Source organism: Penicillium expansum, assembly GCF_000769745.1.
Source record: "Penicillium expansum strain MD-8 chromosome Unknown contig126, whole genome shotgun sequence".
Classification (NCBI taxonomy): Eukaryota; Fungi; Ascomycota; class Eurotiomycetes; order Eurotiales; family Aspergillaceae; genus Penicillium; species Penicillium expansum.
The window spans coordinates 241,270-254,243 of NW_015971383.1; the positions used below are offsets into that span (position 1 = coordinate 241,270).

Genomic DNA, 12,974 nt, shown 5'->3' on the forward strand with positions numbered 1-12,974 from the left:
CAAACAACCTTCTCTGTCTGATTGCAAATCCACTCCTAAATATCTGTGCGGGTTTCCGAACGTTGCTTTCCCTGCTCGTAGCCACGTATGCACAGTTTGGCGCAACGTCAATGCGAGAGGATTTGGGCTTGTCAGGCAACCGCGCCAGGCCTAGAGGTTGAGATAGGTTGAGATGTGGTTGATGTTGTTCGCGAGTATTTTGAACGGTCGGAAAATGTGATCTAGGCACCCAGTATCACTAGATAAATTGTGGGGCAATGCGATGTACAGATGTGCGTTGTCGAAGCTTGCGATGTGCGATGTGCGATGGTTGAGGGAGGGGTGTGAAATGCCGCGCGGGTGGATCAACGAGGTCGGGGTCCAAAATCAGACTCGAAAGACTATTGAGGTATTTTGATCCAAGTGTTATGATCAGGGTTCCTTTTCGAGTTAACGATAGCAACAAAGAGATGATTAATGAGAAAACGAAGCTGAACATGTCTTGAGGTCCCCGACAAAATGATGATTAATCCGTTATCTCCGTTTTTCCTTATCACCAGATGATCTCACCAGGGGCCCTGGACACATGCCAAGTTAACGTCCATACAACATACATAGAGAGTACATATAATTAACTGGTTATCTGATATTTTGAAACGTTAGGTTGCCCTATTTCAGGTACTTTAATACCCTCTTCATTTCTGTTACCGCTAATCAAGTATATGCCCTTAACTCCAATACCATGTCAGTTCATTCTCATTTTATTACGAGGCTTCTTTTTTCCTAGGCTTGATGCCAATTGGCTAGCCATACGACGATCAGTGACTCATAGGTGGGATTCAATTAAACATGCATATGTCACCTATTCTACGGAGTACGAAGTAGTAAGCTAATCCACACCCTTATATATCGAACCTACTATGTAAATGTGAGGAATAAAATATTTAGAAAAGAGAGAGGAAACTAGATTCACACTAAACATAGCCTATAAGTGTTATCGCATAGTACAATAGTATGGGTACCATTCGGTATACTATCTACTATACTTTTGCCACTGACCTCCACCGATCGCCTGGCTTCAACAAGATGGCACTTGCTTGCAAAAGGTAGATATGGTGAATTAGAGCTTAGAAAGAGTTCTTACTCTTCATTCTTTATGCGGGTTTTTTTTGTCAAGTAACCTTGCAACTTCGCTCTGTCAAATATATATTCACACGATAGTCGATAGTTTTGTCACCACAATTCAGGCATCGTCAACCTCTATCAGAATGGACTTTGTTTTAAGGAAGTTGTTGAGGCTGACAGTCCATCCCTCCCGACCGAGCCCACTACTCTTATAGCCTCCAAATGGCAGATCGTGAGCCGTAGTTGGGCTAGTGCAGTTAACTCCAACCGTTCCTGACTCCAGTTTCTTGGCTATTCTCATAGCACGATTGATGTCCTTAGTATATACTGCAGCATAGAGGCCAAACTCCGTGTCATTCGCCTTTGCAACCACCTCATCTTCATCCAAGAAGGTGTTGATATTGACCACGGGTCCAAATATCTCTTCTTTCATCACCTTTGCATCCTCTTGTGTCTCTAGGAACACCGTCGGTCGGACAAAGAATCCCGTATCGTGGTCGATTGTCTCTGCTCCCAAGGACATCTTACCAGATTCCTTTCCACTTTCAATATAGGCGTGAACCTGCCTGAATTGTGCTTCGTCTGCAAGTGGTCCGTGGTTCGAGTCAGGTAGAAGCGGGTCACCAATTGCAACGGCGGCAAATCGCTTGTTGAACAACTCGATAAAGGTTGATGCGATCGATTCATGGACATAGATCCTCGAGTTTGCCATGCAAACCTGTCCGCTATTCCATTGAATACTGTTCTTGGTTTCCTCGACCGCTTTTTCGATGTCTGCGTCGGGGAAGATGATTGCCGGGGATTTTCCACCGAGTTCCAGAATGACATTCTTCATGTTGGATTCAGCAGCGGCAGTCTGAATCAAACGTCCTGTTCTTCCTGATCCCGTGAAGCTCAATGCGCGAACATCCATGTGGTGGGATAGAATGTTCCCTGAAATTTGACCATGCCCCGAAATGATATTGATCACACCCGGGGGGAAACCGGCCTTTTCCACAAGGGTCGCAATTTTGGCGGACTAGAGCATAATTAGATGTACTCCTTTACTTATGTAGACAATTTGCTATTTGCAACTCACCGTTAATGGGGCCTTTTCGCTGCTCTTGATCACCACTGTGTTTCCCGCCATTAAGGCAGGGGCAGACTTGCCCGCGAGGAATAAAATCGGAACATTCCAAGGAATGATAGCAGCGACAACACCAAAAGGCTGACGAACAGTCATGTTGACATAACCAGGGGTGTTAAGGCTGGTTGTTCCTAGAGCTTGATAGCCGTTCTCGGCGTAGAAGTCAAAGGTGATTGCTGCTGCGTAGGAATCGAAATAGCCAGAAACAGGACGACCCATGGACATAGCTTCTAGCTGAGCAAGTTCCTCGTGCGATTCAAGAATCAAGGAAGCCAGTTTCTTGAAGTAGGCTCCTCTCTGACTTGGCGAAAGCGCAGACCATGCTGGGAAGGCTGCCTTTGCCGCTGCCACTGCTGCGTTTGTATCATCTTCACTCGCTTCGTAGACTTAAAACAACAAATAATATCAGTCCCTGTGTTTTGGTAGCCTTAAGAAAGTTATATATACCTGTGGCAAACTTTGTATTTGTAGTTGGCGATGTCAAGCCAAAGGTGCGGTTGTCAGACGACTCCACGAACTTCAACGGTGGTGAGTATGCTACCCATTTAGATATATATGCAACAAGAACGAACCTTTCCATTGATGAATAGTCGTGTTTCGATTTGTTTGATCTTGGTCGAATCAATAGAAGTCATTTTGATTTCTTTCGGGAAGGTTGTAACAAGAGGTGAGAGTCGTGTTCATAAGATGGTTATTCTAAACACATTAAAGACGACTGTTCATTCTTTCTACTCTTTTTATAGATCTCTCTCTTTTATAAATGTGTTGCTTTCCGATACTCATCTAGGATCACCGGAAGTCCAACGCCAATACAAATGGATGTTGCGGCTAGATTACTCCGATGCTGCACTTTACGGTTATGCAGGGGCAGCGGCTGGTGGCATCAGTTTTGTCAGTGGAGATCTTTCTCCAAACTCATTACATTTGTATTAATTTACATACCTTTTTAGAATTATAGGAGCAAGTACCTATATAAAAAAATACTGCACAGCTACTTCTACTTCGTGCTAAGCACAGCTTACCGCGGATTGATACAACCGTGTATCAGTAACAGCGCGGAAAGAATGGACCGAAGAGATAGGATTTGTGGAGAATTCTTTACTTCTGTTTGTAATTTCTATGATACATAAATACCTGGGTTAGTTTGCTTTTTGTTCTTTACTGCACCTACCAAAGTGTTCATAGTAGGGAATCACCAAGCTAATCCATGTAGTCAGTTGCCCTTGTCGAAGCGGCGATCCGTTTTGGTGGATAAACAGTATCACATTGATTTATTTGTACTACTTAGACGTAAATTAACCTATGATACAATGCAGATATTATATCAAACTCGAGGGAAAAGGACTATATGAGTCTTTTAATGCTGGAGGAAGATCAGGTGACCGTGAGAATATTCCAGGTCAGGGTCCGACTCGGGCGAGTGAATCATCACACAATTTCACGGTCCAATAAAAATTAGGTGAATTCGATATTGCTACTTTGTATGCAGAGCAAAGTTGTCGTCGTCATAGTCAAGCGTGAATGGCTCCTATTGATCTATTTCCCCGCAGTCCCCGCAATCCCCGCAGTCCCCCACACTTGTCGATTGCCCGTCGGGAGTTTCCCCATTGTTGACATGCCGATATGTGTTTGCTTAGCTTCTACCACCTGTCTGGAGTCTGAGTGAACAACAATCCCCATCATGGCTGGACATTTCAAATCCGGTCGCAGAACTCGCGCTGTGATAAGTTGTGACCGTTGCAAAAGTCGAAAGACAAAGGTAAGAGACATTCATTTTTCTGCCCTCAATTTCTACCACATTGAGTTGCTAATGCTGTCTTAAGTGCAATAACCCAGGTGATAATTGCATTTCCTTGTCTAGCACATATGCCCACATCTTACTCATCTATCAAAAACTTCAGTTCCAGGCCCTTGCGATCATTGCCGCAACCGCGGGACTGAATGCCATGTTGATATAACGAAACGACGACAAAGACCGTATTATTTTGTCTCCTTTTCGAGGAGGAATTCCGGGATATGCAAGCCATATTAAAGAGTTACCTTCCAGGCGATGACCTAACTCCGGAAACCCTTCATTCTCTCGCGCAGCAATGCCGTCATCAAAAGACCGCTACACCGCAGCCAAATCCCTTTTCCATAGCTACACAGCCAGTCGCCCCATCGACTCCTATTTCGGTGTCTGCATTTGGTGTACCTAGTCCTCGAGAGAATACGCTGAAGACACCGGATGAGAATTTTCAGGAAAGCTCTGATCCTGAGCCAAACCCGGAGGACACCGTGTTGCAGGATGCTGTTTGCTTCCATCAAAAGCTAGGATGTTTGCTAGCAGATTCTCTTGGTGAATACCGTAGGTCGCATAGATGCCGCCCCCGTATTAAGAAGTCCAGAGCTGAAAACCACTAGGCTATATGGGACCCGAATCGGGACTGTCCTTCAATGCTGCCATTCGACGCCTCACGGGCGATGAGATGTACACACCAGAATCACCGGATGTTATTCCCGGCATGGTTACAGTCGCCATGCCTCTTCCAAGTCCTCGATCTCAGCAAAACATCATGGGCTTGCCCCCTTTGGAAGAATGTCAGACATCTATCATGCGCTATTTTGAGGAGGTTCATTGTCTCTACTGGCTTTTCTCTTCAGACAGGTTCCACATTCAGCTAGAAAAGACGTATCAGACCCCTCTTGAAAACCTATCCGCCTCCTGGTTAGGTTCACTCTACTCAATCTTAGCGATCGTTTACGTTGAAACCAATGGCTTGGATGGCCATACAACAGCAACGGAGTACCTGGAACATGCAAAGTCATATGTTCCAGCGGTGTGTGATGAAGGGACACTCGATAGCGTTCGAGCCATGGTAATCTTGGTAAGGGATGTGTTCAAGCTCGCAGGAATAGCACTAACTCAAGCTCATCACTAGTCAACGGCTCTACAATCACACGGGTTTTCTAATCCCGCATATCTCTACAGTAGTCTGGCTGTACAAATTGCTCGCTCTCTTGGATTGCATTGCGACATGTATTGTGCATTCTATGGTTCCGTCGAGAAAGAACACGCCCGGCGGCTCTGGTTGTCACTTGTCATTTTTGATCAGGATATATCGTTGAGATTAGGGAGGCCATGCGCAATTGAAGATTCTTGCCATCCAAAGTTGCCCTCCGAAATGGTAGTCATTCCCAATCTCCCTTCAATTCTTTACAGTACAAGTTATTTCTAACTTCTCTACACTAGATACTACCACTTGGCTCCCATACCCCTCCAGACTATTTGGCCGCTTGTAGCAGTCTTAGTCAGTTGGCAAAAACTGCACGCAACCATGTTTACAATAGGCCCTTTCTAAGTGGCCAGCGATTGGAGATGAAAGTGATCACAAAAGCCATGTCCTCTTTACAAGAATGGGCAGACGCTCTTCCCCCTCATCTCAGAATTTCCGACATGATAGCCCCACGCCTCTTCTGCAGGCCTATCGCAATCCTCCATTTGAGGTATCACGGTGTCCGACTACTCATAACACGGCCTTTTCTTCTCTATGATGTCATATGCCAGAAGACCATGTACGGAAGGGGTAAACTGCAAGCTCTTGAACCACTGAGCGCTCTCTGTGTGAGTTCTGCAGAGAACATGCTATCAATCCTGGTGGAGATGGTCGCCGAGGGTACCTTTTCGAGGTTGGTTGCTTTGGACTTTCTTTTTGCCTTGGATGTTCTGCAGGTTTTACTTTCAGCATTCGCCCTCTCAAAAGGGGACAAGGAACTAGCCAATGTACGGAAATGTCTCCAGGTAATCCAGGCTATTGGAACTGCAGGGTATGGTGAAAAGATGATTTCAGAGGTGATATTTGAATTGGTGCAATGGGGGATGATCCCAAACAATTCTGCTCCTTCACATTCTGAGCAAAGTGGAGAGATATCTGTGACGGGGTTCGATGCTTTGAACGACACTTATAATTTGTACGTATCAACTTCCCCCTCAGTCCTAATGGTGTCTGTTCTAACACTCTCCAGTCTGTTCGGGACATCTGACACTACAATTGATCTTAGTTCATTCCCGATGTTCTCAGGATTAGATCTTCCTATTCAAATGGGTGCTGATCTGACCAGATTGGAATATGAAACTTCTTTACATTAATAATGCTTTTTCGATTATTATAACTCAAATCCTTGTATTAAGCCTACGATGACCGCTTCTAATCTCTAATCGTACTTGCTAGGTACCCTAAAAAAAAGGGAAGAGGACTATGACGAAGCCAGAGCCGTACCACAATTAGGCCAGTTGCCATGATAGTTCCTAAAGTCCCTCTACGAGTAATGTTAAGGATTCAGTCGAGGAAGGAGATGCTTTGGTTTTTTGTCTAATCTATAGAATTTTTCTAGTATTCAAAGAAAAGATCCCTTTCCATAACTGGGAGTAATTCTGGACCTTCTTGGTGAAGAGTCCGAGTGTTGATCGAAATTCAGGCCTAATAGTTCAAACAAATAGACTGGCAATCTCACAAATCTCAAAACGGTTACAACTTTGTGGCTGGCACATTGGGGTCATTCAGCGATAGAGCTGGGCCACTCTTGGAAACATCCCCATTCAATGTCGGTGCCCTCAAATCATTCTCTTTGACCTGCTTCCCGGTGACAGGGTGGGGGTAATGGAAAGGTACAACCTTTGTCTCTGGCCACAAGTTCCTAGACTCCACGAGTTGATCAGGACCAAGGGGGTCTTCCGGATAGCACTTCTTGGGGAAGGGAACGTATTCCGGCTGGGTGTGACTCCATCCTTTCTCGAAGTCGGCATGCCAGAAGGGAAAGTATCTATAGCGATATGGCTTCCAGACCCCATTTTCCTTGATATACTCGTTCTCATAGAGTCCTCCTTCCCACCACTGTACGAGACCCCGAGGATTATCATCGGCAATACTTTTATGAGTGCCAGCGGACATCAAGGTTCTTAGCCTTCCCCAGGCGTGAGTTCCCTCTCTGTTGACATCGATGATATCCTGCAGCATTGCATGGTCTAGGAGGAAGCCATGGATAGGGCCATTGCGGCCGTTCACGAATTTGCCTCCGAACCGTTCGATAAATAGGCGGCGGATGCCTTCCTTTCCTCGATATCTTCCTCCATGGAACTCAATAAACGCATCTGGCGAATCGGACCACAGGTCTACGACCTTGAAAATAGAGATTTATCAGTATTGAACGAATGTATGACTTGGGGCGTTGTATATCTACCTCTTGATACAGGCATTTGTCGAGATAGTAGCCGTACTTGAAATGCAACTTGCGAATCTCGACTTCATCTGAAAAACATATCATACAATTAACACTCGTGAAACTTGTACGAACTTCACATAAACTCACCGCCAATACGAGATACCTCCGCCTTCAGAGAGGTCAGTTCAGCTTTCAGTGCTTTGAGATCTTCAGCCATGTTTTGTTGTTTGACGTGGTGCTCAATTGTTCGAGTTTGTGAGAATAGTTGGGCTACTAGTTATGAAGAACGGTATTTATATAGTTTGCAAGTAACATAGACTATGAAGGCATTGACGCTCATAGCCCAATCTGCTAATAGCTTGGTTGTGTGAATGGCTGAATCAGGAGCGATAATAAAGTTATCGGCACAAATAGACCGACAAAATCCGGGGTCATATCCCACCAACGGATGTATACTCCGCACTGTCGGTAGAATCAGACCGATATAAGGTATCGAATACACTTTTGGCTTTCTCGTATCTTGGTATTTTACTTAGGCATGTAAACTGTTTTTCACGTCATCAGTCAAGCCCCAAGGACTCCAGAACGGGCTCCTGGGCGCCCAGTGCCCACATCAATAGAGCTATAATCCAACTGCCATACGACCCCTGAGCGAATGCTTTTGATAAATATGATGCAAATTCCAGCCTTTGTGACCCTCAGATTTCTTTCTTGGAAGATCATATTGGTGTGATTTTTCTTTTGATCCACTCCATTGAACTACAGTTCTTCACCAGGTCATCCTATTTTCAGTTGCAACATGCCGCCCCTCAATATGGCGATGGGCATTCTGCGTCCCACCAACTCTGAAGACTGCCCTGGAACAGTTCTTCTCTATGAGAGAGCCGATAATGAACAGAGTTATCATGTCGGCGTTAAACACGACCGAAAGGTTCGCTTCGGATAAAGATAGCACAGCTTGCTTTTTTAGTATACTAACAAATCTCAGGATCCTTCCATTGTCTTGGACCCCCAGCCATCAGATGATCCAAATGATCCACTGGTGAGACAACCCTAGCATTCCTTAACCTAACCCCACGTTAACTTCTAGAAGAACTGGTCGATTTGGAAGAAGGATCTACTATATCTGACAATCTTCATCAACACGATCATCTTAGCTGCAGTCCCTGGACCAGTATTTGCGTCTTCTACTGCAGTTATATCAAAGAATCTGGGAGTCTCACTGGATAATGTTGCTCTTCTCTCAGGATACCAGCTGCTCGTTGTTGGCTTGTACGGGTAAGATTGAAACATCCCTGATTTGCATTCTGATACTAAGAACAATATATCAAAGCCCGTTTTGTTCAGCATTGGCTCGCAAGTACGGCAAATGGCCTCAATACCTATTCGGCTGCACGATGGCATTAATTGGAACAATCATCTGTGTGGTATCTGGATCAAACTATTCGACCCTCCTTGCCGGTCGCCTCATTCAAGGATTCGGGACAACGGCATTTGAGTCGCTGTCACTGGCCGCAATCGGGGACATGTAAGCCCCCGTTTAAGAATCGTCTGTCTCCATCGCTTTACATCGTCTCTTATTAACTTGTTAGATACTTCGTCCACGAGCGTGGTATTAGGACTGGAGTGATGGTACAGCTGTCCTCGTCCTTCTAGTTATACAGTACGAGCTATTTGCTAACCATGTTCAAGACTATTGCGTTGACGTGCCTTGCCAGTGCAGTAAATATTATCTCAGGTCCAATCACTCAAAATCTGGGATGGAGATATATGCTCATCATTCACTTGCCATTCGTCGCAGCTTCGTGGATTCTCACATTCTTTTTCATCCCAGAGACCCAATTTCGCCGCTCCAGCGCAAACCTTGCGCGTATTCAAGTGCCAGAGCATAGAACTGACTTTAAGGAAAAGATCGAGGAGGGATCAGAGGTTTTTGAAGAAGAGAATGTGGGAGAACAACGGACGGTATATCCGTCTACCAATGTTTCAAAGAAGACCTATTTGCAAAATCTCGCAATCTTCTCGGGAACCTATACTGACATTAGTCTCCCGAAACTCATTGTCGCGCCATTTGTTGTTCTTCATAACCCAGGTGTTATTTGGGTGAGCCTAAATCCACTGGTAAAATTTGCTTTGCTGACTTCTCTGCCAGTCATTGGCTATGTCTGGTGCCGTCGTGGTAAATCCCACACATTCCTCGGCATCGGTGGTGTATTTTCTAACTGTTGCAGGGCCTTTATGTCAGCTTGGCCTATGTTTTCGCTCAACTATGGTCCGCTCCGTGAGTCTTAATCATTTGACATGTAAATTGTTTGTCAGCTAATCGAGGAAGGCCGTATAATTTGAATGCCGCCCAAAATGGATACTTTTATGTTGGAGGTATGTCAACATACTACTTCCCTCTCCCCGAAATCACAACAATCATCTCACAAGCCTGTAGCTATGCTCGGAGGTATGATTGGTGGCCTCGGCAGTGCGTGGCTGACCGATTTGGCCACTAAAATTATGGTTCGCATCAATCGTGGGATTTACGAACCGGAATTTCGAATTCTAACTCAGGCAATTGCTGTTGTCGCAATGGCCTTGGGATACTTCGTGTTCGTATGGCTATTCGAACACCCCTTCTCGACCGGCTACTATCTAGGGGCATTTTTGCATGGATGCATTTGCTTGGGTATTACTGTGTCGACTGTATCTTCAAGCCTTTACATATTGTGTGTCTCCCTGTCACACTTCAATTGCTCTCGTCCACGTTTAGAGCATAATACTGACAAGTCATCAGGGATTCGCATTCTTCTGAGACAACGGAAATCTTCAGCTTACAGATGATGTTCAAGAACCTCTTGTTCTTTGGATTTGCGCGCTTTGTGAATTCCTGGGTAGCTGAAGATGGACCACAATCTATTTTCCGGGTTTATGGAATAATTTCTGTCTGCCTCGCTGCCACTTCGATTCCAATGTGTAAGTAGATCACTTACAGGTACTTGGTAGAGTCAGTGACTGACTGTTCCTAGACATTTTCGGAAAGTGTAATCGCCAATTCATACACAGACTGGGGTTATTGCAGCGGTTCTACTTTGGCAAGGAATGAGGCAATATTTGCACAGTCGTCCAAACTTCACGAGATCAATTTGCCTTACGTAACTGAGCTGTGCTGATATTGAAATTATTGAGTACTCACCTGTGAATTAATTTGGCTTCAACAAATTTTACACTCTTTGCCACTACCTCAACGCCACTTTGACTATCTAGTTAAATATTTCAGTATATCGTAGTCTATTTGTGTAGCTGTTATAGCCTAGATGTGGCTTCGGCGAGGGGGATAGATATCTACTCAACTACCAAGCTATGTCATACTCCAGTCTACCTGACGCATCAAGGCTTCTGAAATCCAAGTCCTTCAGCTTAAAGGTGCTGAAATCGGAAGCAATTAACTATATTGTTTAATATATTGCTACAAACACGTGCTTTACTCACTTCGATTAACACAATTCCAACACCTTCACTCATATTCCATTCCTTTGGAATTTAGAATTTGAGCACTCTCATCATAACCCGTTGCTTCTAAAGTTCCAGTTTAGAATACAGGACAAAAAGACATTTGGCTGGAGCACACCCGACTACCGATCCCGCTTGGTGACCTTCATAAACATATCTCTTTGGCTTGACGACCAGCAGGTGTGTATTTTCCATGGCTGGCTTGGGTTGGCAATTTCGAGTTCGAAGTGGCGTAGCAGCTGTACTACATAGAGATTGATTTCCACCAAAGCGATATTTTTCCCCAAGCAGGACCTTGCACCGTACCCAAACTGCGGGAGAAGCTATAAGTAACTTGCAAATAAGACTATACACGCGAGATTATGGGGCAGCATACCGTGGCATTATGTTTTTCCATAATAGCCGTTCGCTCGTTGCTCTCCAGCCACCTTTCTGGGTTCCAAATGTCTGCATCTTTTCCAAAAACAGCTGTGTCACGGTTGCTTGCAAGTGGTGACGTGGAAATTTCAGTCCCACGGGGAATGTATGCATTGCATATCGTCACGCCACCCGCGGGGGAATAACGAGGAAGCTGGAACTGGATTGACGGGTGCATGCGTAAGCCTTCTTTGATTACCGCCTGCAGATAAGGCAACTCGAGGCATTCTGTGTATTTTATCTCCCGGTCTTCCAGATTTTGGGTTGCATAAAAAGAGTCAATCTCCTCTGTAAGCTTTGTATACCCAGTGCGATCAAGAGCGAGGGGGCCCAGCACAGCTCTGATACCAATGGATGTGGTGTCTGCTCCAGCCCCCAAGAGGCTAACGACTTCTCCGAGTAGCTCTGGGTGTTCTAAAGGCTTGCTATCACCAGTTTTGGAATCGATAAATTGTTGAAGTAGATCAGTGCGTGAGGCTTTCTCTTGTTTCCGTTTCATGACAATCTCATCGGCGTATAGCGTCACTTTGAACAGCTGTTGGAGCTTGCTCAGATCAATGTTGGCTAACTTGCAGATCGCCTTAATTGTATTCGACTTTAGCCAGCGAAGCTTGCCAGGAAGGTATCCCGAGTTTGCCAGAACCAGGAAGCTCAAATCGATTGCTTCGACGATAGACTTTGAAGGTCCCTGGCCTCTCGTTTTCAAAAGATCAAAGCTGCGTCCAAACCCGATTTCTCCCAGAACATCAAACGCAAACGCTTGAGTGTAAAGGGCCATATCCAAGACTGCCTCGCCTTTACTTGCCTGTGCAACGCATTCTGCAAATGTTTCTCTGCTCTGGTCGACAACACCTTGAATGTATTCTTCCATTTTCAGAATAGATGTCATTGCATAGGCTTTCGCAACTTGTTTGCGCTTTCGTGAATGCTCACTGGCATCTATTTCACTAAACGCAGTGTTGGCTATCTTCCCACTACTGTTCCAGATCTGATACCAGTCGGTCTCAATTCCAAAGAGAAGATTAGTTTTTCTCGCTGCCAAATCCATTCGGCACACAGTATGCTCACCTTTGTCGCTTTGGTGCCATGGCCGTAAATTGCCCGTAGTCCATGATTGGCGTCGAGCATAGATACCGCGTTTGAGGCGATTCGTACCACTGGGCCGTACTGTGCATGTAGTTTAAGAATATCTTCATGCCATTGCCCTTTTATATAACGCCAGCTCTGCCAGGCACGGGTTGATATGCCTATTCGGGGCCCAGGGATGTGGGATAGTGGATGGAAATAATGTCGGTAGACTAATGTAGCCACCAGACTCAATACCAATACAAAGCCCCATAGAAACATTTCGCAAAGTTCTTCCTGTATTTCTGATAGAATTTCGAGGATGAAAAGGGTTAATTGAAATTTCAACTTTACTCGGCGTAGAAAAAGACCGGAGACTTACGATATCTTTTAAATTGTTGAACTTCTACATTTAGTTTTATTGTATGGAGCCTACGATGTTAAGAAATTCTTAGTATGTATGGATGCGTGTGCAATGCTGCCGTTAGTGTATACAATTATCGGTTAGATCATTCCGAAGCGATGTAATTCTTCTAGCCTGTGCATACGCGTTCAAAATACG

At 45.0% G+C, this 12,974-nt stretch overlaps 5 protein-coding genes across 5 annotated transcripts; 2 read left to right on the forward strand and 3 right to left on the reverse strand.

The window, feature by feature from the left end:
* Nucleotides 1–1,222: 1,222 nt before the first annotated feature.
* On the reverse strand, nt 1,223–2,865 carry PEX2_038750 (aldehyde dehydrogenase family protein; the record flags this gene model as incomplete). Its single annotated transcript, XM_016741150.1, has 4 exons — nt 1,223–2,122; nt 2,183–2,616; nt 2,678–2,747; nt 2,803–2,865. The coding sequence occupies 4 exons, from the start codon at nt 2,863–2,865 to the stop codon at nt 1,223–1,225; spliced, it is 1,467 nt and encodes a 488-aa protein (XP_016596855.1).
* Nucleotides 2,866–4,246: 1,381 nt separating this feature from the next.
* On the forward strand, nt 4,247–6,359 carry PEX2_038760 (fungal specific transcription factor domain-containing protein; the record flags this gene model as incomplete). The annotated part of the gene is made up of 4 exons (XM_016741151.1): nt 4,247–4,577; nt 4,634–5,097; nt 5,463–6,181; nt 6,236–6,359. 4 exons carry the CDS (start codon nt 4,247–4,249, stop codon nt 6,357–6,359), a joined length of 1,638 nt encoding a protein of 545 aa, XP_016596856.1.
* A 379-nt stretch (nt 6,360–6,738) lies between these two features.
* On the reverse strand, nt 6,739–7,649 carry PEX2_038770 (nuclear transport factor 2 family protein; the record flags this gene model as incomplete). Its single annotated transcript, XM_016741152.1, has 3 exons — nt 6,739–7,389; nt 7,451–7,518; nt 7,580–7,649. 3 exons carry the CDS (start codon nt 7,647–7,649, stop codon nt 6,739–6,741), a joined length of 789 nt encoding a protein of 262 aa, XP_016596857.1.
* Nucleotides 7,650–8,231: 582 nt separating this feature from the next.
* Nucleotides 8,232–10,523, forward strand: PEX2_038780 (MFS transporter; the record flags this gene model as incomplete). The annotated part of the gene is made up of 12 exons (XM_016741153.1): nt 8,232–8,363; nt 8,421–8,474; nt 8,523–8,710; nt 8,766–8,960; nt 9,025–9,064; nt 9,125–9,535; nt 9,585–9,611; nt 9,664–9,713; nt 9,765–9,811; nt 9,873–10,029; nt 10,215–10,393; nt 10,447–10,523. The coding sequence occupies 12 exons, from the start codon at nt 8,232–8,234 to the stop codon at nt 10,521–10,523; spliced, it is 1,557 nt and encodes a 518-aa protein (XP_016596858.1).
* A 529-nt stretch (nt 10,524–11,052) lies between these two features.
* PEX2_038790 (Cytochrome P450, E-class, group I) lies at nt 11,053–12,395 on the reverse strand (the record flags this gene model as incomplete). The annotated part of the gene is made up of 2 exons (XM_016741154.1): nt 11,053–11,241; nt 11,307–12,395. The coding sequence occupies 2 exons, from the start codon at nt 12,393–12,395 to the stop codon at nt 11,053–11,055; spliced, it is 1,278 nt and encodes a 425-aa protein (XP_016596859.1).
* Between the last annotated feature and the right edge of the window lie 579 nt (nt 12,396–12,974).